The 27028-nt window shown below is 47.4% G+C and overlaps 1 protein-coding gene across 2 annotated transcripts in view; it reads right to left on the bottom strand.

Annotated features, from left to right (window-relative positions):
• The window catches only part of PLPPR2 (phospholipid phosphatase related 2), a 118102-nt gene that overhangs the window by 71188 nt on the left and 19886 nt on the right, over positions 1-27028 (bottom strand). For both annotated transcript variants that reach the window (XM_085600540.1, XM_085600541.1), the window contains exons 4-5: positions 4220-4340; positions 2896-3146 (exon numbers count right to left, since the gene is read on the bottom strand). In XM_085600540.1, the coding sequence (XP_085456666.1) occupies positions 2896-3146; positions 4220-4340 (372 nt within the window). The remainder of the gene's footprint in view (positions 1-2895; positions 3147-4219; positions 4341-27028) is intronic.

Below are 27028 nucleotides of genomic sequence, written 5' to 3'. Positions count from 1 at the left end.
GCAAGGGGTCCCCAAGGCTGAAAGTGGCTCGGGAGGGGGGCCAAACAGTACATTATACATTGGACACCGGGGAATACAGCTCTCCTAATCAACTAAATAAGGCCCAAGGATGGGGTCCCTGGGCCTGAAAATCGTGTGTTGAGGGGGGCTGCTCGCCCACCTCCCCTTAATTAAAGAATGCGGATCCAGGCTGCCATTTTGCTTTGTTTGTTACATGGGCAAATTGCCAATTTCAATTATCCTTACCTCGCCACCTTATATCTTTTTTTTATTTAGGGCAGGGGACCAAGTCTATGAGGCCTGTAATGGCCAATCAGAGCACTCACTCTTGCAGGAGTCTGACTCCTGCAGGAACGAGATGGCCCAAGAAAAAAAAGCTTACTGGGCCAATCAGACACTCTCTATTTTTACATTGGCACTCCCTCAAGACTCTCGCAAGCTTCTTGCAGACCCAACCATCTAGATATAGAAATATTTTTAAGCCTTAATTTCTCAATAACTACAGAACAATTTTTCACCAAATCACAAAAAGCACACTTTCTGAACTAAAATCTAGGCTCATGCCAAATTTGGTGGCAAGCGGTTCAGCAGATTTTGCAATGGAGCTGTCTAAAAAAGTCTATGGAAAATGCATGGGAATTTGGCATTTTGGGACTCCCCTTTTTTTCTTGGCACCCGCTTGACAGATCACTTCGAAACTTTGAATGCAAAAACTAGGCAAAAAAGAAAACTTTTTGGAAAATGTACTAAAGATTTATCAAACAGAACCAAAGTTATTAGCAAACCAAAAAGTAATTTCCTATGGAAACACTGACCTAACTATAGCTACCCAGTGGAGACCATCACTGGGTGATTTACATACACACATAGATAGATATATGTATGTTTGCTTAACGTGTTTAACTCTGACTAGATAAAATACACATGTATCCACAAAAACATATCAAGATAAATGTAAACATATTAAGCATATACACATATTACATTGTGACAGTCGCCACTGTCAAGTTATGGTTAGATCAAAAAGAAAGGCAATTTTTGTTTAGCTGATACCTTTGGTACCACTTGACAAATCAGTACAAAACTTTTCACAAGAAAAGTTCATCCACATTGGCTCCTTCACGGAAAGCTTTGCACTGATCCATTAAGCGAGGCAAAGAGTGTGATTTTCAATGTACATTTCTATAGGAAACTTTTCTCTTCAATACAGAAAAAATTACTGAAAGGAATTACACCAAACTTGGAAAAAAGTTAGATCTTTACTCAGACAGAAGCTGAAGACCTGGCTTATCATATAAGCAGCTTGGGACCACACACCTACACAGAGGGCTGTCTTTAGCGCCGATGACGCCCAGTGCAAAAAATTGTTGGCGCTCCTCCAATGACCTCCTTCTCCATGGATTCAGTGGTTAAGAGTAGAGTGTCGTAGAGTTCAGTGGCATAGAGTGGAGCAGCGCAGAGTGGAGTTAAGCGGCGTAGAGTGCAGTGGCATAGAGTGGAGCGGTGCAGAGTGGAGTGGTGCAGCATAGAGTGCAATGGTGTGGAGTGGTGCAGAGTAGAGTGAAGGGGCTTAGAGCAGATTTTGCATGGTATGGTAGCACACTGCCATTACACACAACACATTTTCAATTGAAATGACCATTACATTTGCACAAACATACAGTTTTACTAAGAAAATTATACAGTGAACAAACGAAAATGTGTGGAAATTGCATCACCTAGTGAAAGGATTTGTTTTGGTCATACCGGAGTTTTGTTTCCAACACACTTCAGAAATAGCAAAAAATGTGCTTCATTAGTGTTCCTAATTTTGAAATGCTTACACATTTAATTTAAATGTTGTCATGTGCTAGAAAAAAACTCTTCCTACCTCCAGTATCCAGCATGAGTGTCACCTAAATCCTTTCAGAAAAAGAAGAGTAAACAACGCTTCACATTTGACCTTGGTCTTTGAATGCACAACAAATGTGACAAGATAAGAACAAGATTTAAGGGCATGTTTGCAGAAAGGGAGTTCGTGGAAGTATACCGTAAACATGGTTTAGGCAACGGAAGGGACAAACTGAAACTTGAAGAGCTCAAAGCAAATAAAACAAGCAAATAGAAAGCCAGAATATGTGAGTTACAAACCACAAAGCCAATAGTAATCAACAGGCGGAATGCATTCCTAGGTCAACTTTCTGAAAGCCCCCAAGTTGCCTATAGCAAACCAGACAGCTGTGCTGTCTAGTAGGCAGCGACCTAAAAAGGGCCTCTACTTGCCTGCAGTGGAGGAATGGCCTACCATAGCCGGTTGAAGCATTCTCTGTCCCTAAGGGAAGGAAGGGACCAGCACTTGACATCATAATAATGAAAGGGGCCTACTTCTGTCCATTAAAGAAGGTGGACCTCGTTCTAGCCTACAGAGGAGAAAAGGACTATTCTCTGTTTATAGAGGAGGTGGTGACCACTCTCTGACCCATAAAAGAGTTAGACCGGGCACAGTGCTGGGGGAGGAAGGGTCCTCTCTCTGACCTACAGAAAAATGACCTCCTCTCTACACTCATCTCTCTAGAGAATGTATGTTTTCTGTTGCTGTGGGGGAATACATGGTCTCACTCTGCCCCTAGATGAAGAGGGGGCTACTCCCTGACACTCTGTTAAAGGAAGGAGCCTACTCTTGGTCCACAGTGGAGGAAACTACCTCTCTCTGCCTAAAGAATGGGAAAGGTACTCTCTCTGGCTATCGGGATGTCTTTACCATTGAACTCTAAACTGGTAATGAATGGAAACCCACCCTCAGAAGAACCTCTCTCTTCCAAAGATGGAGCTGGAGTTTAGGAACTTTTGCCAATACGTTCCCCAAGCGCCCCTGCAAGCTAAGCCATGGCCCTAGGTCTGGTACATAGTGCTCACCACGGTGTAGATGGCAGAGTAGGCACTGAGAGCTGCATCCTTGGATGGGAAGGCCTTGCGAGCGGCAGTCACGAGCATTGGGTTCCCAGAGCAAGCTCGCTTGTCCGCCACATATTGAGTCGATGACAGGCATCCAAGGGCTGTGTAGTTGGGTCGGCAGACCGTGAGAAAGTGAGGTGTCTGGTTTCCCGTGACCACCTGGCCAGCGTTGGCGAAGATCGTGGTGGTGAAGAGGCCAAAGGAGTACACACCTGTGGGAGGTACAAAGAGCTCGGTTATGGAGTTTGTAACTTTTGAGAGACAGCAAGTCATACAATTAGGGGGTAGGGATGAGCACCGGTAAAGCTGTGGCTGTGTATGGGTCCTAGTACTGGAATGGCAAGCATTATATCAATTTGGAGAGTTCCCAAATATAGACCAGAGGGAAGAGCTAATATAATTCTCAACATAAAGAGCCAAAGATCAGACCCCAGTGACACTTGGCACAGGTAGCGCCCCAGAATCTTGCTGCTGTAATACAAGCTGGGCCGTGTAAATAGTAATTGTGATCCTATGGCCTTTTGGCTCAATGTCATGATTCGCTGACATGTTTGTCTGTGCATCTGCTCGGATTTTTCCGCCGGCAAGAGTATATTTCCTTGTTAGATTCAAGAGCAGGCAAACTCTTTTGTTTGAACCCAAGAAGTCCGTGCACCTGAAGTCACTGTATTGTGTTGCATAATTTACCATTGTATACCCTTGACAAGACCATGATGTCTTCCATTCTGCACCGTGGTCTTGGGTGTTCTTCGGTTGATAGGGTGTTTGTTGGCTGAAGGTAGGCCTACCTTGGTTATGTTGGGTCACGGTGCATCAGGTTCAGAGATGTGCTCTAAACGTGGTGCAGTGACTGTTAGGTCTCTGACGCATGAGGACTCCAGAAAGTGTGAAAATAGATGGAGTCCCAAATGGAAGTAGCTACCCTTTTTATGAGTGGTATGCTTTAACCACTGTTGATCAGAGGAGTCCCCTGGTAGGGTAGAAGGAGCAACCCATGGAGCGTACAGCCATAGGAAAAGGTTAATTAATTATATTCTCGTGGGAGTGGATTAACCACTTAATTGCTGGCACGTTTTATGGCTGCTGCTATCCAATCCATATTAGCATCTTTTTTAAATGTTGGAGGCAGGGCAGCTGATATTGGAGAGTGATATACGACATAAAATATAGATGGCTAAGTTTTGAATACTGCGGATGTTATTCTCCTCTGGGTTCTGAGTGACGTCATAGGTAAATTAAGCTTCACTCTTGTTGTCTATTTGATGTCATGCCCACTTGTCCTTACCCAGGAAACGCACAATGCGCCTCAGTAGCGGGTTGAAGTAGCAGCAGTCGCCGGAGATGATGGTCTTTTCCTCCCGCCAGTTGGACTGCAGGAAGAAGGCGGTCAGCTCCCCTGCGAGGATCTGTGGTGTGGGAAAAGAAGACAGCGTGCTTTTGAGAGAGCGCGATAAAAAAATAACCCACTTACAAAAAGCTACTGGCAAAAGCACTACGAGGTAACATTTCACAAACAGAACAGCAATATAGGAAGTGACTCCGAAATGTCATTGAAGTCAGTGAGCAATCAGGACGTCATTGCTGGTGTTCAGTCAATGCCACCTCTAGGTACCTGCCTTACTGCCCCACTGCAAGGGGCCATGAGGAGGCATCCGGCTGCCACAAATACACTCAAAAGTGGCCTTGATAGAGTGAACGCCCAAGAGGCATACTGTCAGGTTGCATAGGGCTCTGATAATTGTTGCTCCGGTGTTGGCGGCAATTTCTAAATTATTGGGAAGCAAATTTAGTTCAGATTTGTGTAACTTTTAAGTGAAACGCTCGACATGTTTAAGTTATAAGTTTGTTTACTGGGATGTTTTGTTTTGCTTTTATTATTGGTGCATCTCGCCCTTTAGCTCATCCTTTTTGCATAGCTGGCTCATTTACCCTGTACCTCTCTACTTCCTCAACAGGCCTCAGTTTAGTATGATTCTAAGAAGATTCCAGGGGAGCAGATGGCAGTGGACTAAAACTGTTCTGATCAGAGGAGAGCTCAGTTTACTCTCTTGTGTAGGCATATCTTCGGGGGGGGGGGGGTGAGTTGGGGTGTTACAACCCCCCAAATACATTCATTTTAATAGCTGGGTACAGGTTCTTTCAGTCGGGTATGGTGATGTGTCTGTCGGATTTCACCAGGAATTTTGACATAGACAGACAAAAACGCACATTCTCTCCCTCTCTCTTTGTATTGAAAGTCTTAAAAATATTGGGCAGTTTACAAAATATTTTTTTCCCTCACTTAGTACCCCTGCATTTCTACCCCTTTCCACTGTCCCTTAAGCCCCTTGTATCTGCCCTGCTAGTCGTATAATGCATTTTAACTTTATATGCCTGCATGATTGTTGGAAAACCTGAAACTCATCCCCTCCCCAGCCAGTCTTGCTGACCAAGCTAAGCCCCCTGTGTGAAGGGGGTGTCACAGTTCCTCTTCCACTTTGCTGAAATGGAGGCCTCTGTCCAGAGATGCAAAAGTCCTCAATATGGCTATGTGAATTATAATGGAGAAAGAGCTACTTAGTAAAACAGCATATTTTCCAAAAGACACAAGAGGCAATGGGCAGTCCATAGTACTCTTTTAGCACCGCACAGGTTTTCAGGGCATCCCTTGTTATGGACTGGCTTGACAATTATGTAAGCATCACTAGAAAGGGTCTTTGGCTCCACCCACATGTTGGGAGCCAGGAGTACATGTTTTGATTGGGCAGAAGTGGTGTGCTTCCACAAAAACGTGCCTGCCCTTCAAGCAGCTGTGATCATTTTGTTTATTTATCCAGTTGTCTAAGCTTGAACTTTCAGGGGCATACACAGGGCATACACATGGCATTAGAATGCCTTATTTTTATTTTATAGAGTTTTATATAGCGCAAACTTGACCCGAATCGGGTATCAGAGTGCTTTACATAGCACCAGTTGCATTACATGAGGACACATTAATTTTTGTTAGTCACGGGGAGATTAGGGGCCAGATGTAGGTAAATTCAATTTTGCGCGTCCTTAATAGCGATTTTTACCGAATCGCTATTGAGAACTCGCAAAATGGAATGTACGTAGGAATCGCAAAAATATTTGCAATTCCTTAATATTCGTTAATTGCAAATCGCAAATTGAGATTCGCAATCAAGGAATCCCTTCCCATTCATTCCCATGGGCCAAGAGGCCCATAGGAATGAATGGGATGTGTGCACGCATTTTGCGATTAATCAAGAGGCACTCGCAAATTGCGTGCGCAATTTCAAGGGTTCCATAAGGACACCCTGTTGCCTCCCTGAAATGTGCATGTGTGCACATGTGGCGCACATACACGCCCTAAGGGCATGTAAGTGTGCCACATGGTATTTATTCCTTATTTTGCGTGATGGTATTTGCCTACCTACATTGCTCACAGCCAAATTGCGATCGCAAACGCTGAAATTCTGCGAATTTCAGCATTTGCGATCGCAATTTGGCTTCCTACATCTGGCCCTAAGTGATTTGCCCAGAATAACAGGATGTTCAGCGTCATTGCCGAGACTCGAACCCAGTTCCCTAGATTCAAGGGTGACCACTCTAGCCATTAGGCCAAATCCTCTCCCCTAGATAACTGCATAATTTATGTTGTTTTTCTCTGGCAGCAGCACACATGGAAAGAGGGCAGTTATTAACCAACATGGAATTTTAGGTTTGGTTTGAAAGTGCAACTGTCACTTGACCTTTTAACTTACACTAATATTATTCTACAGTTCATTGCTTCCACACAAATACATATCTTTCCCCATGCTATTTACTTGTAATGCTGCACATTATCAATCCATCAACTAGAAAGGGTTGGGCCCATAAACAGTGTGGCTAGGCCTTTTTAACATACAAGCAACTTTAACTGTCACTTGACCTTTTAACTTCCACCAATATTATTCTACAGTTCTTTGTTTACACACAAATACATATATTTCCCAATGCTATTTTCTTGCAATGCTTCAGATTCTCAATCCATCAACTAGAAAGGGTTGGGCACAAAATCAGTGGGGCTAGGCCTATTTAACATACAAGCAACTTCACATGTGCCAATACTGATATCAATTCAATCATCCCACACCATGATCACACAAACAACTTGATATGATCATATATTTTTATTTTTCATTTGTTATTTCATATCTATTTTCCAAAATTGCCAGATTTCATTATTCATCTATTAAAACATCACTTTCTCACAAAACTTTACACAATATAGAGACACAACAATATTTTTGTATTAGACGACATTCTATGAAACAAAACAAAACAAAACATTGAACAATACATATATATATAAACCTGATACATAAATCTTCATAGCTCTGGTTCTGTAATTTGTAAAAATACTATCTCATTTTATCATGCTAAACACAGCCCTTTAAGCTGGCATTTCAACACCCTGCGAGAAATGGATGTTTTAATAGATGAATAATAAAATCCGGTAATTTTGGAAAATAGATATGAAATAACAGATGAAAAAAATATATATATGATCATATCAATTGATTTGTGTGATCATGGTGGCACATTATCAATCAGCATTCCTTTACAGCCAGTGCTATTGGCATTGCCAATGTTAATGGTTTTTAGATTCCTTGTCATGTCACTACTGTGGTCCATTGCTTTATTGCTCATGGGCATAAGTAATCCTGCAGACAGGCAACCATTTTTTCTGTCAGCTTTTTATTTTGAAACATGCAAAAGGTGAAACGAGGAACGCCTGAGAATAGTCTAACCACTGCCAATCACTCAGGGTATTATTCCAACTCATTTTTCTTTCAGCAGCCCCTCCTTATGCAAACCAGTACTGACCCTGCTCCTCATTTTAACAATACATCCCAAACATCCGTGCAAGTCACCCTCCAGAAGGGACCACACACAGCCCCACACTGCTTTCTGCCATATTGCAGGAACATCTTAAGGATTTTGGGGGTCCTAGGCCAAACATATTTCACGGGACCTGTGAGAGGCTGGCCTAGTATATGATATCCACTAATGTGGGCACCTTGCACCAGTACAGACAACCCGTATGGTGATTTAAGAGATTTTAGACAACCTTAGAAAGCTCTTTAAGTGGTAGCTGTGGAGAGCAGCCTTCAGGCTTAGTCTAGGAGTGTAAAGCAGCTTGTTGTACTAGAATGCAATCTTATGGTATAGATTTAGTGAAAAGAACCACACCAAGTATATAAAAATATGTATTTTTATTATATAATACTGCTCTAGAATGTTCAAGTATCTCCAACACGGATACAAACACAATGCACACAATACTTTAGCAAAGAAACACAGTAAATAGCACAAAATACACAGTGGCTCCAGGGGGAACCAAACCATATACTAAGAAAGTGGTAGAAGAACCATGACTCGAGTGTCAAGACAGTGTCAAGAGGACGTAGAACCACCCAAGGTAAGTAGATAGGGACCTTACGGAGAGTGTGTGCACAGTGGGAACATGACCCTGTGCTCCATACAAGTCTATGGGCAAGTCGCGATTGGATTTTTAAAGATTAAGGACCCTTCCCAGTGAACCTTGAAGAAACCATATGGAAGATAGAAGGTTGGAGAGCCACCCAACCAGTGAATACCCTAGTACCCATGTTACCTACACCAGGGAAGCTGGGTGCATATGTGTGAAGTGGTGTTGGAAACCGCCGTCAAACACAATGGAGGACTTCAGGAAAGTGCCGCTGCTGGAAGAGGATAAAGTGTCCGTGGGGATCCAAATGTGGATTCTTGAAGAGGAGTACCTGAAAGCAGAGGGGACAGAGCCTATGTCACTCAGGGGTGACTAGGAGACTTGTAAGACATATGCCCTCAGATATCAGGTGCTTCAGGATGGATGATGAGGACCTTGACTCTGCAGCTGTGCGGACCAGGCAATGCTGAGGAAGACCAGGACCTGGATACGAGCTGTCCCACAAAGGATGTCGAGTGCTGAGGGGTCAGGTCCAGCGGGAGCACCAAAATGCCTTGGCAAAGGCAAGCCATGCAGGAATCAAAGAAGGAGCAACATCCGGATCAGCAAGGTCCAAGAGACTCACCAAAGGCAGGGGAGTCAGGGCAGGCCACGATCAAATAGGGGAGCCCAAAAGAAACAAGTGTGACCCTCAAGTGGACCCACAGGCCAGACGCACTGGAGTCGCGAGAGCACCTCAAGCAGCTCACCAAAAGATGCAGGCCACGATGCCACGATGAAGTGTAGCTGAAGATTCTGGTCACAGGAGGTGATCGAGGTTGGGGCTACTTGGAGCATGAAGATCTTTTTGCTAAGAAGCCAACAAGCCTTTGCAACTGCAAGTTAGACTTGGTACCCCGGGGTTCGGTTATTGCAAAGCCTGGCTGGCCTCAAACTTGGTGAGAGGGTAAAGCAGGCCTCGGGAGCTGTGGAAAACCACCACCTGTGTTGCAGAGCCCATGGAGTCCGGAGGAGCTCAGGGTTCTGCAGACCCATTGACTTAGTTGAGGTGCCTGCGAATGCAGGAGAGTGACTCCATCACTCCAAGGGAGATTACTTTGATTGTCTTTGATGCTTCACACGCCTTGGAGGTTCCTGTATTATGCACAGGCACAGGCGATGCAGCAGATTGGAAGGGAGATGAAGTCAGACCCAAACGAAGTCCAGCGAAGTCCAGGGTGCCCAGACGGTAGAAGTGCAGTGGTGTCTGATCTGAATCTCATCCCACAACGAATCTAGGGGTTTACACCCAGGTACGCCCTTACGTACCTTAGGGAAAGGGTTGGAAAGATTCAGGGGACCCTCCCAGGGGAGGGTCTGGACGGGGGGAGGTTACTCCAATGTTCTTTGTCCAGTTTCGCGCCAGAGCAGGAGCCAGCAGCTCCCACAACTGGTTTGAACTGGTCTACGTACAGGGACTCCAAATATGCCCCTCATGCAGATTTTCAGGCACTGGCAAGCACACCCACCCGGTCCCAATACACTAAATCCTGTCTGGGAGGTCATCACACCTCTTTGTGACAGAATGCATATTGTTACATCTTCCTCTGCTCGAGCTTGGCTCAGCAGCAGGAGGGCAGAAATGTGTCTCTGGTCGGCAGCAACCATTTTGTGCTGTCTGGGACTAGAAGGTTGAAACCGAGAACACTAAGAGCCTAATGGAGTGCTCTGCCAGTGCTTGGAATCATACCTCCCACACCGTTTATGGTGTGGGGGTATGATTCCAACATGTTTGATACCAAACATGATAAGATTTGTTGCACCTGTTTTTGAGATGGTCATCGCGTAATTACGCGGTGCCCCTCTATATAGTATATGGCTGCTTCACTGACAACCCAGGAGCATGGACTCTGAAGGCTGCAGTGGTGTCCTGCTCGTGCAGGGACACCCTCTCACTTAGAACCAAGCACCCTGCCTTCAGGATTGCAAAGGCCACCTATAGGGTTGACTTATAAGTTTTAATTGCAGTGACCATTAGATATAGTAAACCTATATCTTTAGTAGGTGGTGCATGCACCAACTTACACAGGCTACAATGACAGGCCTGTAGTTCAATTTTGAATGGTCTCTCATGGGTGGCATAATACATGCTGCAGCCTGTGGGAGACCTCGGACAAGGGTACCACAGTGTCCAATCTGGGATGTACCTAAGTACTGAACAAACCAATTTAGGGAGAAAGCAGATATACTAGGGTCCTGATCAGCCTAGTGAAAAACAGCATCACATCAGGCAAAAAGTGGGGGTAACCATAAGAAGTAGATCCTACTTTCCTACAAGGCCCTGTTCGAAACAGCTTCGAATTTATGATGCAATTTCAGCTCTTTCAAGCCCTCTTTGGCCAGGTGACTGAAACTGCAGTGGCACACTAGTCCAAATTCTAAATGTGTTTCCATCTAATATTCAGGGATAGTGATGTGCGTTTTCAATATTTTAATATAGCAGCAGCTCACTAATATTATGGCAAATAATCTCTGCGACCGACTGCCATTTTTCATATTTGAGGTGCTATATAGATAAAAAAAAAGGATTGCATGGTGGTGAAAAACAAACAAGATTTGCCTGTAAAATATATGTAATTGACTCCCACGCATCACTTGTATTAAAAATAAATTAAAGCAAAATGGTATTTACAAATCTATGTTTAAGAATCATTCAAGGTCATCAGCACAGGACTATATGGAGAACAGAGCCGATATATCAGGAGATCCCAGACAGACTGGGACCCTGGGCCAGAGCCCACTTTGCCCTTGCCTTAAAACGTCTCTGCTTATTGGGCCTTAGCAGTTACAGAATAGCTAGGATTCTGTGACACACCAAGTAAGCAACCTATGTCTCGGCATAACCTTGGCTACTTATACCGTTACATCAGACACGCAAAAGGATATGGGAAGAATGCCTGAAGTAGTTTAAACACTTTCAGTAACTCTGGATTGCATTCCAACCCATTGTTTTTCATTCAATGTCCCACTCTAGACAGATGCCCCCACCCGGTCTGGGATTGCTTATCTTCCATTCTGGAGTAACAAAAAACAATAGGTTGGAATGCTACCCAAACCATTGCCAGTAGTTTAATTGATCTGCAAGCTTTCCATCCATCACTTTTTGTGTCTTGGCTTTGTTTTTTATTTTAACCTGCTGAGTTTAGGAACTCTGTTTTGGCTTTCTTGCCATCTGGTGTGTGGGTCCTCTCTGTGGGGGCTGCTCAGCAGCAATGAAGCCAGTGCTTAATTTGTGCCAGTGTTTGCACAGATTTATGAGAGTTGTCCATTTGGTGATGCCTTGTGTCTATTTTGTAGCAGAGCACATCTGTGATGTCTATTTAACATTTTTTTAAAAAAAATGAAAAAACAAGCATTTCCAGGCCAAATGTCACACCCTAGAGTGTGATTAGTAGTAGGATTTGTATGGAAAAAGCACGCATAGCTGAACCACTTGTGCCTCTACAACTAATGCGTCTTAACCATGTATTCCTTTAATATGCATGCCTTTACAACGAATATCGTTGTAAAGACATGTTTGCTATTGGGATATGTGTGGTAATTTACCACTACTCCAAACCTCCTTCCCCACCCCAAGCCTTAAAATCCTGTCCACCTACCTTGCCCCCCCCCGCCCTGAGCCCTAAAACCAAACTTGCCCTGCCTTTGAAATTACCTCTTCCCCTCTGCCTGCCCTGAAGCCTAAAACTCTGCCCCTACCAAAAACTATCCTGACCCCAGACCCCCGCCCTGAGCCCTAAAACACACTACCCCGCCCTGCCCTTAAAACTACACCGACCCCCCCGCCCTGAGCCCTAAAACCCTGCCACCCTTTAAAACGACTACCCTGATCGCCCCGCCCTGAGCCCTAAAACCAAACCCGCTGCTAAAACCTATCCCCCAACCCGTTCCCAGCCCTTAAAACTACCCTGACCCCAGCTCTGAATTAAGCGAACTGATGAGAGAAAAAAAGTGCATGTTCATTAAGGAAATACAGAGTACTGGAATCAGATGAATATTTTATTTGCCAAATCCTGCATAGTCATTGTATTCCACTGCAAAAAGACACCTAAAAATACAGTGTACAAAACGTGACAAATGAATAAAGTGTATTTACATTGCAGTAGGCAACCTTACTTCATGTTATCCCTGACAATGTTTCCAGTTTCAGTATCCCATTTGACAACCTGATACATTCTGGGTATTGTAGTCTTGTATAATATATGTGGCACAGAACTAGGGAGTATATTTACTAAAGAAAACAAATAGCGCAAACAAATAGCGCAATGCAGCGCAGTAACCAATGTTTCTGCTTGCATTGCTCTAGGGGGAAAGAGCATCATAGGCATCAACTAAGATTTGGCACTGCTATTCTCTTCCTGCGCACAACTTTGCACCATTGTGCGCAGGCGTGGGAGTGATGTCTAGTATAGGTTTTGTACTGGAAGGGTAACTTTCCTGTACAAACTACTGTGTTTAGATAAACTTTAAAAAATGTTTCACAAAGTGAATGTGCGCTGTGCAGTGTGATATGTCTGCTGTAGAGTGCAGCATACATACAATGTGAGAAAAGTTAGCAGAAATAAAAACATTTCTCCTTGTTAGTGTGAGCTTCAAGAAGACGGTATTTCTTGGTGCAAAAACCCTGTCTGCCAATCTTAGAGATAGGACTCTCTGTCAAAATAATGGGTTGTAGCGTGGGTATGCCCATGTACCTCACATGGGATACCCTCTAGATGCAAAGTAGTGCACAGAGCTATTTGCATTCGTTTTAAGGCTACTTTACAGTGCAAAAAGTTTAGGGCAGGAAAGTCAACACCGGGGGCCACTTTCCATCACTCAGCAATGGCACAAAGTGTTGATAAATCTGCCCCAAAATGTGACCATGTTTCTGACTGATACCCTTAAGTCACCTAAACCCAGTCCTGCTGCCTTCTAGGGAGACATTTTGGCTATAATCACCTTTTAAGGTTTATAATCACAATGCTTGGTTTAAGATGATAATTTGTAGATCCACCTCCAATCTTTGGGGTTGATTGAGAGTTTGACATGGAGGGCATTCCATTGCAGCAGCAACAGAGTACTGTCTCCGCCAAACTGAAGGTCCACCCGCCTGATTTAGAGTCAGCTAACCTTAAGTATGTCAGCAAGAGAGACTCCTCTAGCCAATGACAGAGGTTCCCATCAGTGACTAGAGATAGCTGCTGGGCAGACAGACATCTCTAAATTCGGAGTATAGGTACTCTGTCGGGGCAACAGAGTATTTTACTCCGTCACCTTGATGGAGTACAATTCGAACTCTGTATCAGGCCATAAATGCCTTAACCACAGTGGTCTGAGGCTATACTGATGGTTTGCAGCTCCTCAAAAAACAAACCAATAAATAAAGCGCTACACAGCAGACTGGTATAAGGTGCTAAACTAATATGGAGCATAAAGGGCCTGTAGAGTGTCATTACACAGTGTGGTAGTGGTACCGTGTCTAGAAAAGGGCATGCATTGAGGCATACACTGCACAGAATGACGGTACAACAACACAGACCACAGTGGCATGTAGAGTAGCACGCCTTGTGGACCACGGGACACCAAGATGTTAGAAAAACCCCAGAACAATGAGTTTCCGTAATCTAGTCTGGATATGATCAAGGATTGGATGACCGTACTGTGAGCCTAAATGAGAAGAACCTTAATCATTTTGTACCCCATTGTGTGAATAGAAAGGTATGCCCCAACAACTTTGTTCACCTGCGCGGCCATAGTTAAATCATGATCAACCATGATTACCACATTTCTAGAATAAGCCACTTGATTGGAGAGGGGGGGCCCTAGTTCTGCCGACCACCACTCATTATTCCAAAGTTATCTTTCTTTGACAAATAAGAGAACCTCAGTAATATCTGAATTTATTTGGAGGGAATTGGAATGCATCTAGGTCACCACTGCCCCATACATGCTACACATTTAGCTAGGTATGGCAGTTGTGTTGTCAGAGATAGCGACAATGATTTGCGGGTCATCTGCAACTGGCACATTCTCAAAGCCAAAGTAATGGACCAGCTCAGCCACAGAGAGCATATAGATATTAAAAAGCGTCAGACTCAGAGATGAGCCTTGAGGTACTTGCCCCAGCTGTACCCAAGGATGACTGCCTGTTGCCACATATGGGCTGCACATTATTTGGGGTGGGCAGTATTACCAGGATGCTGAACTGCCTTACTGCATTGCTCCTAGGATGCCCAGGTTAGCGGTCCACAGGTGCTATATATTTTCCATCTGTCAGGAAAACAGCTGTGTCTTGGAATTCCCCAATACGGGTCTAGTCAGATTTATGCCAGAGTACAGGGGTAGATGTAGTGCTGTGGCCCCCTAGCCCAGTGGCGTGACACAAAATTATGTAGCCTCCCCTGCAGAAAGTGAAGAAGGACCCCTCAGTCATCCATATCCATGGAAGCTTCCAGTCAACATGGCCGGGTGGACGTGATCCACCTCGGCTCCGGAGCCGTTCGGTTGTCCTGTGGGCTCCAAGAGGCGAAGAATGACCAAAACACATTCAACGTGAGAGGGAAGCCCTGTGTTGATGACGGCGATAGGTTGATCGAACGGCGTGTGCGGATTAAGGAGTGCAAGCGGGTAACGTTGGGAACAAAGAAGGAGCGACCGTGACTCCCAAAATGGCGGCGCTGACCGGAGAACAAAGATTTTCCCGGCTGAGCTGACGAGGAATCTTAACGATCACTAATGAGATCGGATCCAGCCCCTCTGAGACCCGATGCAGGAGATGAGGCACGTACGATTGGAACACCGGTGAGGAATGATGAGGCCACAGCACTAGGGATCGCGCCCGCTATCTACACTCCGAAACTAGGCAGTAAGAGTAGAAACGTCTGGCTACGCTTGGGATCCCGATAAGAATCGGGGGATCCCTTGAACTGTGACTCTTGATTACGGATGCACGACCCGGTGCCAAAGATATTGCTCGGGGGAGACCAGCTGCGGCGTTCCTGACTTTAAAATGGCGGCGGCCACTGACTCCCACCGAGAGTTATAGACTGTCGGATACATCAATGAGCCCGGCGGCGAGGGAAGCGGACGACTGAGAGCTGCACGACAGGTGCCGCTGGGGCCTGGGGGTGAGCTACGGGACCAGCGAAGAGCTACATTGTGGGACTCTGGCGCTGTGGATGCCGATTGTGCTATGGCGCGAGCACTGAGGAGGTGAGAGATTGAGCGCGGTATCTAGCAGCGATTGCGGTAAGCCCGGTTGCCATGCAGTGAATGGACGTTGTGGGGGCCGCTGAACCCCCACATACGGAGCGAATGCAGAGACGCACGGGCTGAGGAGTGCTCTCCACGTTGAAGTGCTGTGAGGGGTTACAGCAAGGCACAGGCGACTGTTGCATCCTCACTAACTGAGACGTGCTTGTAGCGTGGGGCCCGCGGTGGTGTCTGCCGGTGATCCGGTTGCGGCGGCTGCGATCCCCATGCCTGACTACATTGTGGTGCCTCGCTGGACTTTGAAAGACCCGTGCCAGGAACAGCGGGAAACGCTGATTGCCCACGGACCAGTGTTGTACTGCAGTGGGGGTAAGGAGGCTTAGCTGCTGCATCGTGCAGGCCCATACTGCAGTGATCTGGCCCGGCGGTACTTGGTGTGCGTGAGCAGACTGCCGACTCACTTACTGCTCTGTTATTGAACCTCAATGGGGCTGGAGAACTACTGACCCCATAGTCTCTCACTATCTGGCTACTGGTCCGTGGAAGGTCCAGGGGTCGGTCACTTGACTAGGACACATTCAACAGGGGGTGATCCCCTGATAACAGCTTCACCCTCCCTCACCTGTGGAGTGACTGCTAAAATCGGGACTTCCTTTGGGCTGAAGTGTGGATTCATGAGCGCCCATTTTGTATGTTTATGGCCTGTTGCTATAATTAGACTACCATGTCGTCCTCCTACCGCCGATCCCGAACATGGCGCCCCCTTCCCTGATCTGGAGGATCTGCTGAGCATGGAAATAGAAATGGGCCTGCTCCTTTCCCAGGTTTCGATGTTCAGCTGAGCATGGAAATAGAAATGGGCCTGCTCCCTCCACAAACTATGGTGGCCATCTTTGAGTGGTCATTCACTTTACCTATACTCACACTCCTGGTCCCTGCTATGTATGCCCAATATCACATACTGGGTGAGGTCGCCTATCTTCAAAATGGCGCCGGTCAGGCGATTTCAGGTCTACGCCCTGTGTGGTCCCCAAAGGTGAGCAGAGGGGCCGACTGGACATCAGACATTGTTTCCTTCCTCATCTTGATTTTCTATGTTTATTAAATACACTAGCAATGGATCTAACTATAATATAACTGCAATTGATTTAACGCTGTAACATGCCTTAATCCTCATGTAAAGTGCTCTGATACCTCTGGGTCTAGCCTGGACTTCCTCGTCTCTTCGCTGTGTCTCCTAACCCCTCCCCACCTCTTCCCTCCTTCATTCTTTGCTTGCCTCCCCTATTCCTTCCCTCTCTCCCCTGAATCCCTTTCCCCCTACCTGCTGTTTATCCTCGCGCCTATGCTCCGCTCAATCTCCCTCCCCGTCACCCTTTTTCATTATCCCCTTACCCTTCTACACGCCTTGAACAAATGGATGTAACTCGTAATTGACGTACCTTCTGTAATAATGTGTAATTTATAACCTATACAACCCTACCAGCCCGACTCCCTATTATGGCCCCCTCTAGTATGCACTTGTCCAAAGCACTCCTACTCCCCTTGTTGGGGATGGATCCAGCATTTTTGCCCTGGAGTCTCAGAGACCCTTCTGAGAGAGTCCACTGTGACAAGGGAGTCTCACATAGTGGAGGTCTGGGATTGATCCCCTTACCACTGGAAACTGTCTCCTACCCTGCCGGAAGTCGGACACTGTGTTCACGCTTGGTTTTCTACCCCCTCCCCCTCCTCCTCCCTCCTTCATTCTTCTAAGTGTGCCCATGACCAAAGCACTCCTCTCCCCTTGTTGGGGAGGGATCCAGCATCTATGCCCTGGAGTCTCAGCGACCCCGCTGAGAAAGTCTACGGTGACGAGGGAATCACACTAAATGGAAGACTGGGAATGATCCCTTTACCGCGGGGAGCCGTCTCCCACCCAGCCGGACATCAGACACAGTTACTTCCTCATCTCCTCGCTGTGTCTCCTACCCCATCACCCCTTCCCTCCTTCATTCTTTGCTTGCCTCCTCCATTCCTTTCCTCTCTCCCCTGAATCTCTCTCCCCCTACTTGCTCTTTTTCCCCTTGTGCCAATTATCCGCTTAATTTCCCTCCCTGTCGCCCATTTACATTACCCCCTTACCCTCGACACACCTTGAACCAACGGGTGTAACTTGTAATTGACATACCTTCTGTAACAATGTGTAAGTTGTAACCTATGTATCTCTCCTCACTTAAAGCGCTCTGATACCTCCGGGTCTAGCCAGCGCTATATAAAACTCAAGTAAATAAATAAATAAAATAAATAAAAATAAATAAAATATTTCACAAATATTGCCATAAGCTGAATGAAGGGGGGGGGCCCAATCAGGCTGGGCGACAGCCCCGCCACACCATAGGAGATGCAGGGGTTTGCGTTAAGCTCCTGCCTGGATGCCCCACATGGCCCCGGCAGTTCAATACTTGGGAGTGAGGACCCATGGAGATGTCCGTCATCCCTGACATACCCCTGTGCCACGTAAGAGACCCTATACTAGCGGAGGGTAATTTTGGTGACCCTGGAGCATTATCCCAGAGTGCCCTGGTGGTCTTGACTGTCCTGCTCTGACTGACCTCATATGCACCGAACCTGCCCTGGCTCTGGGATACAGTGATTGCCCCATCTCCATCTGTCGATCTCACCGTCAATGCTTCACTGTCATTTGGGCTTTCTGTAGCGCTGTCAAGTTCCCTCGAATATGGGGGACAGGCTCCTAATGTAGATCAACCATGCTGTTCTTGACAGCAAAAGTACCTGAATTTTGCCCCTTTCCTGCATCCATTAACCAGCATTTTCACCACGTACAACTCCCAATAAATTTCTGCTTTCACCAATCACCACAGTACCATTGCCACCTTTTCCCACTACCAGCAACCCCTACCAGTGCCCTCAACAATTGTCTCCACCACCTGCCCACCAGAACCCCCTTCACACGATTATAAACCATTGGCGCCACCAGTCAGTCTCATTTCTACCATTCAACTTCACTACAATATCATTGCCCCCCCACCACTCCACATTTCATCATTGCTAATAACTAAGACCACCTGTCACCACTAACAGTTTCCGCTTCCACCAGCCTCCACAACTGCCACCCCACCATGTAACTACCAGCAGCCATACCTACTTTCACTAAACCACACATCAACCTTTTTCACTACCACTAACCTCTCCACCTCCTCCACCCCACCACCAATCCTCACATCAACACTTCAGTCTTTGCACTCATCAACAACAAATTAGATTCCCACTATCAGCTCTTACCAATCCACTCTGAGATTAGCCGTTATGTCCCTGTCACACACACCACCAACAATATGAAGTTGACCCACAGCTATTTAAAACCTTCAGGACTGCCTTTAAGATTAATTCCCTTGTAGACTCAATCCTCTAGGGATTATTTAATTTGTACTGTACTTTATTTTGTTCGTTTATCTAATTATTTTACTATTATTTACGTTTTTTTCTACTTTATGTTTGCCCTCTACTAATTTTCTGTTGCCTCTTGCAATTCTATCTTTATGGTTCTAGTTTTGTGTACATTGATTAATGAGGTGATTTTACTCTGTAGGACTTCTTGTTTGCCATCCTTAAAAGGCTCTTGCCATTTGTCTTGCACATTATACATAATAAACATAAACAACTTGTTACACCTACCACCAACTGTTCCTTTATTTACCAACCCTCACAACATCACTATTAACCGTTACAACCTTCCTCGCTTCCACCAAAACCAGCCACAACACTATTCACACCACACTGATCTCCAGTTGGACTACCCACTTACCACACCTCCAACAGCCCTCCCTCACGAGCCATCCCCGCTTGCACCAACCCTCAGTACCCCAACTCCAAACTTCCACCACTGTTTAAAAAAACCAACCAACTTCAACAATCCCACCATTATCCCACTCAAAGCTCACAGGCATTACTCCCTTTAAAAACAAAAAAAAACACCATCTGACCAAAACAACCATCATCACCAATCCTGATCATCTCCACCACCAGCACCCACTTTCAACTCCCTGAAGCAACCACTATCGCTCCACCAACTTCACCGAATAATCAACGACCACATGATTACCTCCAACAACAATCTCCACTTTCACGACTACCTTTCCACAACCTCCATGTAGACTGGCACCTACATTCCACCAACTGAACTCAACACAAAAACTGAAATTTATCACCACCATTAACCCTCACCAGGATCCCACCAATACCATCTGTTATCTTCACCCCCACCAACTCTACCAACCTCACCACTAAAGACATAATGCAAAATGATGGTGGTCCCCTGCACGATGTAAGGAGAGGGTCCTGAGACTCCCAGATCTCCTATTCATTGACCTTGACCTGAATGGGAATCACCGGAATGGTGAGGGCCCCTGCACTGCAGGGGCTTGTGTTACGCCCCTGCTCACCACTATCCCATCTCCAGTTCCACCACTACTAAAGCCCATTCCTTAGAACCCACTGCCTACCACCATCCTCACCAACCATCACCCCATATTTATCTCACCCTGCCCCAACCTCCTTAGCATTGTGACAACAACTATTCCCCGAAAACAGTGCTGGAAAGTAGGGGAAATGCGCCAGATCCTTGTTCCGGCAGCTACTTCTTGCAGGAAAACATGATGAGTTCATCCAGGTTTCATTTTGCGACACCAGAACACAATTTAGCAGTGCCCGCACATTGTCTGCATTCCACTTAGTGCACCAACCTGCAAGCAAGGAGGGGGCTTTCTTCTTTTCACTTGCAGCTAGCACAAACAAAGGCCTGATTCAAAGACCCATCAGACCTGCTTTCTTCCAGTATCATTCTGGCTAGGAGCCATCTAGTGCCTAATTCCTAGATGTCAATGCAATGGAAGAAAACAAAGGCACACAGTTTACCCCTTCACAAGAACTTTAGTAAAACTATGACTTGGAGGCAAGTTTTTGACTTTGTTCAACACCCCTATGTAAGAAATATGCATACACTGTACAAACGCAAGATTTATGTGTGCATGAGTAACTACACAAATATTCATCACTCAGACCCTCGGTCTAGGTCCACTCTCTCCCCGCATCTCTGCTGTGCTGTCTCTTGCCTCCAGACCCCTACCTCCTCCTTGGGTGGTTCGAGGCTGCTGTCCGCTCCAGCTTCTGCTGCCCGCTCCAACTGGGACCAGACTGCCTGCAACCACTGTAACATTTCTCAGCCATTTTTTTTCTTAATTTTTCTCTGTTGTGCCACTGTTATTGTGCCTATCTGTGTCTTGCTCTAATTCCACCACTGTTTTTATTTTCCCGTGTCTGCCTGTTCCTTTCGCCTTTCGCCGCTGCTGCCCCGGCGGCCCCTCCCCCCTGGAATTCCCCCCGGGAATTCTTCCCCCGGAATTCCCCCGCTCCCCCCTCCCAGCCTCTCCTCCCTCCCACCTCCCCTACTTAATGGTGGCCGCTGCGCTGTTGCACAGCGGACGCCATCAGCGGGCGCGCCGAAGGCTTGCCAAAGGCAAACCCTGTCTGCGCCCGACCGCGGCCAGTGGCAGGAACCCTGGACCTCCCATTACCCATTGCTATGACACCACCACCCTCCTCGCACTCAACACTGGAAGACTTAGAGAATGCCAACAGGCCTCGCCGAAGACGACCAGTTCTCCTGCCTCCACTGCCACCAGACCCTCTCTGCCACCCCGGCCTCCAACACCGCTGACGCCAGCACCGGCGACACCCTAAAATGCATCCTCCTCAATGTACTCTCTGTACACAAACACGCCATGGAAATCTGGAACCTACTCGACTCTCTCTCGCCCGACATCGCCTTCTTTACAGAGACCTGGACCAACGCATCCTTCGCCCCCAACATCAGCACCGGCATCCCAGACAAATACAAGATCCAGAGGAAAGACTGCCACAACAACCCAGGAGGGGGCCTCGCCATCACCCACAAGAACACCCTCCGCCTCACCACCTCCAGCGAAACCTTCCCCTCTGCCGAACACCTGCACTTCCAGATCTAGACCACCCCCAAAGCCACACTCCGAGGGACCCTTGTCTACAGACCTCCCAGCCCCCGAACACCCTTAGCCACCACCATCACCGACTTCATCGCACCACACGCCATCGCCTCAACAAACTACATACTCATTAGAGACCTGAACTTCACCCTCGACAACCCCAGCGACCCCAACTCCACTATCCTTCGTGACAACCTCGCCAGCATCAGACTTAAACAACTTGTCAACACACCGACCTACAGAGCAGGACACACCCTCGACCCCATCTTCGCGACAGGAAACAGAGTCCAATTCAGCCAGACAACGCAGCCGCCACGGACCGACTACCACTGCGGACTCTTCGTCATCAACAAACCCAAGGCACCCAAACCAGCCCCACGCCCACCAAGAAAGAACTGGAGCAAGGTTACCGACGAGAAACTTATCTCCACCTTCACCCGAGACAACCACACATGGGCACCCGACACAAACGACGCAGCCAGAGAACTCCACACCTGGATCTCCGACTGCGCAGACGAGCTCGCCCCGCTAGGCAACCCCGACTAACAACGCCCCAGGAAAGCCACCTGGTTCACCACCGCTCTCCAAGAAGCCAGACGAACCTGCAGACGCCTGGAGAAGAACTGGAGAAACACCAAGGCAACCGAAAACCACACCACCTACAAGGACGCCATGATGGACTACCACAACCAGATCAGTGGCACTAAGAGGAACTTCATCCACAACAAAATCCTGGCCAACTCCAACGAAATTTTCAGTGTCATTCAAGAATTCACCAACCCACGCAGCGAAGCCACAGACATCACCCCATCCCAAGACCTCTGCGACAAGCTTGGAACCTATTTCCACCTCAAGATCAAAAACCTCTATGACAACTTCATCGACCATCCACCAGGCGCCACAGACGGCTCCCAGAAAAACCAGCCAGCCCACCATCTCCAACTGAACACCGATCACGGCCGAAGACACTGCCTCGACCATGAAAAACATCCACTCGGGGGCCCCCACCGACCCCTGCCCCCCTGACATCTACCACAGAGCCGCCATCGCACCCGAACTCCAACGCACCATCAACACCACCTTCAAAACAGGCACCTTCCCAGACGACTGGAAGCACGCAGAAGTCAGACCTCTGCTCAAGAAGCCCACAGCTGACCCCACCGACCTCAAGATCTATCAGCCCATCTCGCTCCTCCCCTTCGCAGCCAAAGTTGCAGAGAAAACAGTCAACAGGAAACTGACACGATTCATTGAAGAGAACGCCACCCTCGACTCATCCCAATCCGGATTCTGAAGCAACCACAGCACAGAGACCGCCCTACTCGCCGCCACAGATGACATCCGCACCCTCTTGGACCAAGGCCACTCCACAGCCCTCATCCTACTCGACCTATCAGCGGCCTTCGACACCGTCTCCCACCGCACACTAGTCGCCAGACTACACGACGCAGGCATACAAGGAACAGCCCTGGACTAGATCCGACCATTTCTCACCGGAAGAAGCCAAAGAATCAGACACCCACCCTTCCTCTCCGACCCCACGAAAATCCCCTGCGGAGTCCCACAGGGTTCATCCCTGAGCCTCACCCTCTTCAGCATCTACATGGCCCCACTCGCAGCCATCGTCCGACAACACGGCCTCAACATCGTATCCTACGCCGACGACACCAAGCTCATCCTCTCCCTCACCAAAGACCCCACCACTGCCCAACTCAACTTCCAAAAAGAAATGCAAGACGTCGCAGTCTGGATGACCAACAGCTGCCTGAAGCTCAATGCCGAGAAGACAGAAGTCCTCGTCCTCAGTACCATCCCTTCTGCATGGGACAGCACGTGGTGGCCGGCTGCCCTCGGAAGCCCACCTACCCCCTCAGACCACGCCAAGAACCTCGGCACTGTACTCGACTCATCACTCACCATGAACCGACAGGTCAACGCCGTCACCTCCAGCTGCTTCAACACCCTCCGCATCTTCCGCAAGACCTTCAAGTGGATCCCCCCTGAGTCAAGGAAGACAGTCACCCACCCACTCATCACCAGCAGACTGGACTATGGAAACGCACTATACGCCGGCATCAACAAGTCCATACTCCGCAAACTCCAGACAATACAGAACACAACCGCCAGACTCGCCCTCGGCATCCACCGACACGAATACATCAGTCAACACCTACGAAGTCTCCATTGGCTCCCCGTGGAGAAAAGAGTCACTTTCAAAATCCTCACTCACGCCTACAAATGCCTACACAACAACGGACCCAAATACCTCAACGACAGAATCAACTTCCACGTACCCAAAAGAAACCTCTGATCTTCCAACCTCGCACTGGCTGAAAACCTGCGCATCCACAGAGCCAGAGCAGGCGGAAGATCCTTCTCTCACATTGCAGCCAAGACCTGTAACGAGCTACCGGCAGACATCAGATGTGCCCCCTCCCCGAACACCTTCAGGAAGACCCTCAAGACCTGGCTCTTCAGCTAAACAGATCTGCGGACCACCCCCCCAGCACCTTGAGACCCTCACGGGTGAGTAGCACGCTTACAATTCCCTAATTGATTGATTGATTCATTTAAATATCACCTTCTAATTATTTAGCTCTTTTATAGCGCTACTCATCCCTTTGTAGGGTGTCAGAGCACTTTACATCACACACATAGACCAAAAATCATACAAGTGTAGATGCAAGAGGAGACCACGATCAGCCCCGCCCAAGCCCTCTGTGACTCCGTTGCAGACCACTTCCACAACAAGATAGCATCTACCGCAACTTTGACCCACAATCTACTGACCTCTGCCACCTCCTGACACACACCGACAACTCCCACAGCCCCTTTACTAACTGGACACCGCTCAACCCGCACTTCACCTCGGCCATCATGCCTTCCATTGACTCTGGAGTACCGACAGACCCCTGCCCCCACAACGCCTTCAATTTACGACAGAAAAACATCAGCAGCGCACTCACCAACATCTTCAACGCATCCATTACTGCTGTCACCTTCTTCGTTGTCTGGGAACACGCAGAGGTTAAACCCCTACTAAAGAAACCCTCAGCCGACCCCAGCGAGCTCAAGAACTAATGGCATATCTTGCTGCTCCTGTCCCGAGCCAAAGCCCTGGAAAGAGCCATCAACCACCAGCTCACCAATCACCTGGAAAGAAATAACCTACTTGCTGCCTCCCCATCCAGATTCCGCTCCAACCACAGCACCAAGACTGTCTTAATAGCGGCAACCAGCAACATCAGATTCATCCTTGGCCATGGTGATACAGCAGCCCTGATCCTCCTCGACCTTTCAGCTGACTTCAAAACGGTTTCAAACAACACCATCATCACCAGACTCCACTACATTGGCATCAAAGGAAACACCCTCAAGTGGATGACCTCCTTCTTCACAGGATGCACACAGAGAATCCATCTGCCGCCCTTCACCTCCGAACCCAAGAGCATCATCTGCAGTGTCCCCCAAAGATCCTCCCTCAGCCTCACTCTCTTCACACCTACATGACACCACTGGCTGTCATCATCCACACCCACGGACTCAACAGCATCTCATACGCTGACGACACCCAACTAATCCACTCTCTCACGGAAGACACCACCACCACCAGATCCAACTTTCAGAATGCCCTGACTAACATTGCTGACTGGAAGAGATGCAACTGCCTGAAGCTGAACATGGACAAGACGGAAGTGATCATCTTCAGAAGGAACACCTCCCCATGGGATGACACTTCGTGGCCCACTGGACTTGGACCCTCACCTATCCCCACCAACCACGCCTGCAACCTCAGCATCATCCTGGATAACGATCTCTCCATGAAGTGTCAGGTCAATGCAGTAGCCTCCTCCTGCTTCCACAACTTTCACATGCTTCGTAAGATTTTCAGATGGATCCCGGTCAGCATAAGGAAAACGGTGACTCAAGCCATCATCACTAGCCGACTGATCGCCGGAACCTAAACCTATCTCCTCAAACGACTACAGACCTTACAGAACACCACAGCCAGACTCATCCTCATCCTCCCCAAATGAACTAGCATCAAGCCCCATCTCAGAAGCTTCCACTGACTCCCCGTACAGAAGAGATGCAAGTTCAAGCTGCAGACTGACGCTTACAAGGCCCTTCACAACGCCGGACTCTCCTACATCAACCACCACCTGACCTTCCACCAGCAGACCAGACAACTCCAATCTGCCTCTCTCGCCCTCGCACATGACCCCCGCATTTGGTGGAGGTGCTTTGGAGGTTGTTCTTTCTCCTACCTCACCGCTAAGTCCTGGAATGACCTCCCAATCCACCTCCGACCCTCCCCTTCACTCTCCAACTTCAGAAAGGGACTCAAGACCTTGCTCCTCAACTAAGGCCCTTCAATACCTCCACGCCTGTATACCCCCTGGGGTGATAAGCTGCACTATATAAATACTGATTGATTGACTGATCAATGTACAGGAAATGCTACTTAAGACAAAGAGGGTTAAAAGGTGTAGGAATCATATATTGCCTATACTTGTAGACATTATGGCCCAGTTTTACTTACATGTGTGCCTTGATTATACCACTTTTTTGACACAGCCATTATGCAAAATATTAGTTGAGATTTACAAAGCCACTCAAATCAGATTGCATGGCTTTGTTTAAGATTTTGCCCAAAAAGCAACATAACGCAGAGCACAGCACTGCCTTGCATTACTTTTCATCAGGTAGGTGCTCTATGGGTGAAGGAGAGAGGATGTACCCATAAAGCTAGGGCGGTCAATTTCCAATCCGGGGAACTGGGTTCGAGTCTCGGCAATGACGCTCAACTTCTTGTGATTCTGGGCAAATCACTTAATCTCCCCATGCCTACAAAAAACGAATGTGTCCTTGTGTAACACAACTGGTGCTCATGTAAAGCGCTCTGATTCCTGATACCTTTTGGTCAAGTTTGTGCTATATAAAACTACACACAAAAAAGAAACATGGGTGTTCCCATGCATCCACACATGTATTTTGAAGCAATTCTCTATTTACTAAGGTGAGTAAACCTGGTATTGTGCCAAAATGCTACACCTCCCTGAACCAGGCGTAAAAAGGAGAAATATATTTATTTCTCATTGTTACTTCCTCTTTCTATGCGTGATGCATTCTGTAGCATACATGCTGCCAAGGGTTATTTTGGGCTGTAAGAAATCCATTCCTGCACAAAAAAATTCTGCCTGTAACACAGGCACCCTTGTGGCATGACATAAGGGTGTCAGTGTTGACGCTATGCAGCACACAGTGCACCAGCGCTAGAACGTTGCTTGCTGCCCTGCGTTACGAGAAATGTTAGTAAATCTGGCCCTATATGTTAAGCGTGCATGGTCGGGGAAACACAAAGTCAGGATATAAAACGTAACAC

This window comes from Triturus cristatus, chromosome 4_2 (genome assembly GCF_964204655.1).
Source record: "Triturus cristatus chromosome 4_2, aTriCri1.1, whole genome shotgun sequence".
Lineage (NCBI taxonomy): Eukaryota > Metazoa > Chordata > Amphibia > Caudata > Salamandridae > Triturus > Triturus cristatus.
Note: the sequence above shows the minus strand (reverse complement) of the source record. Positions and strands in the feature narration are given on the sequence as shown.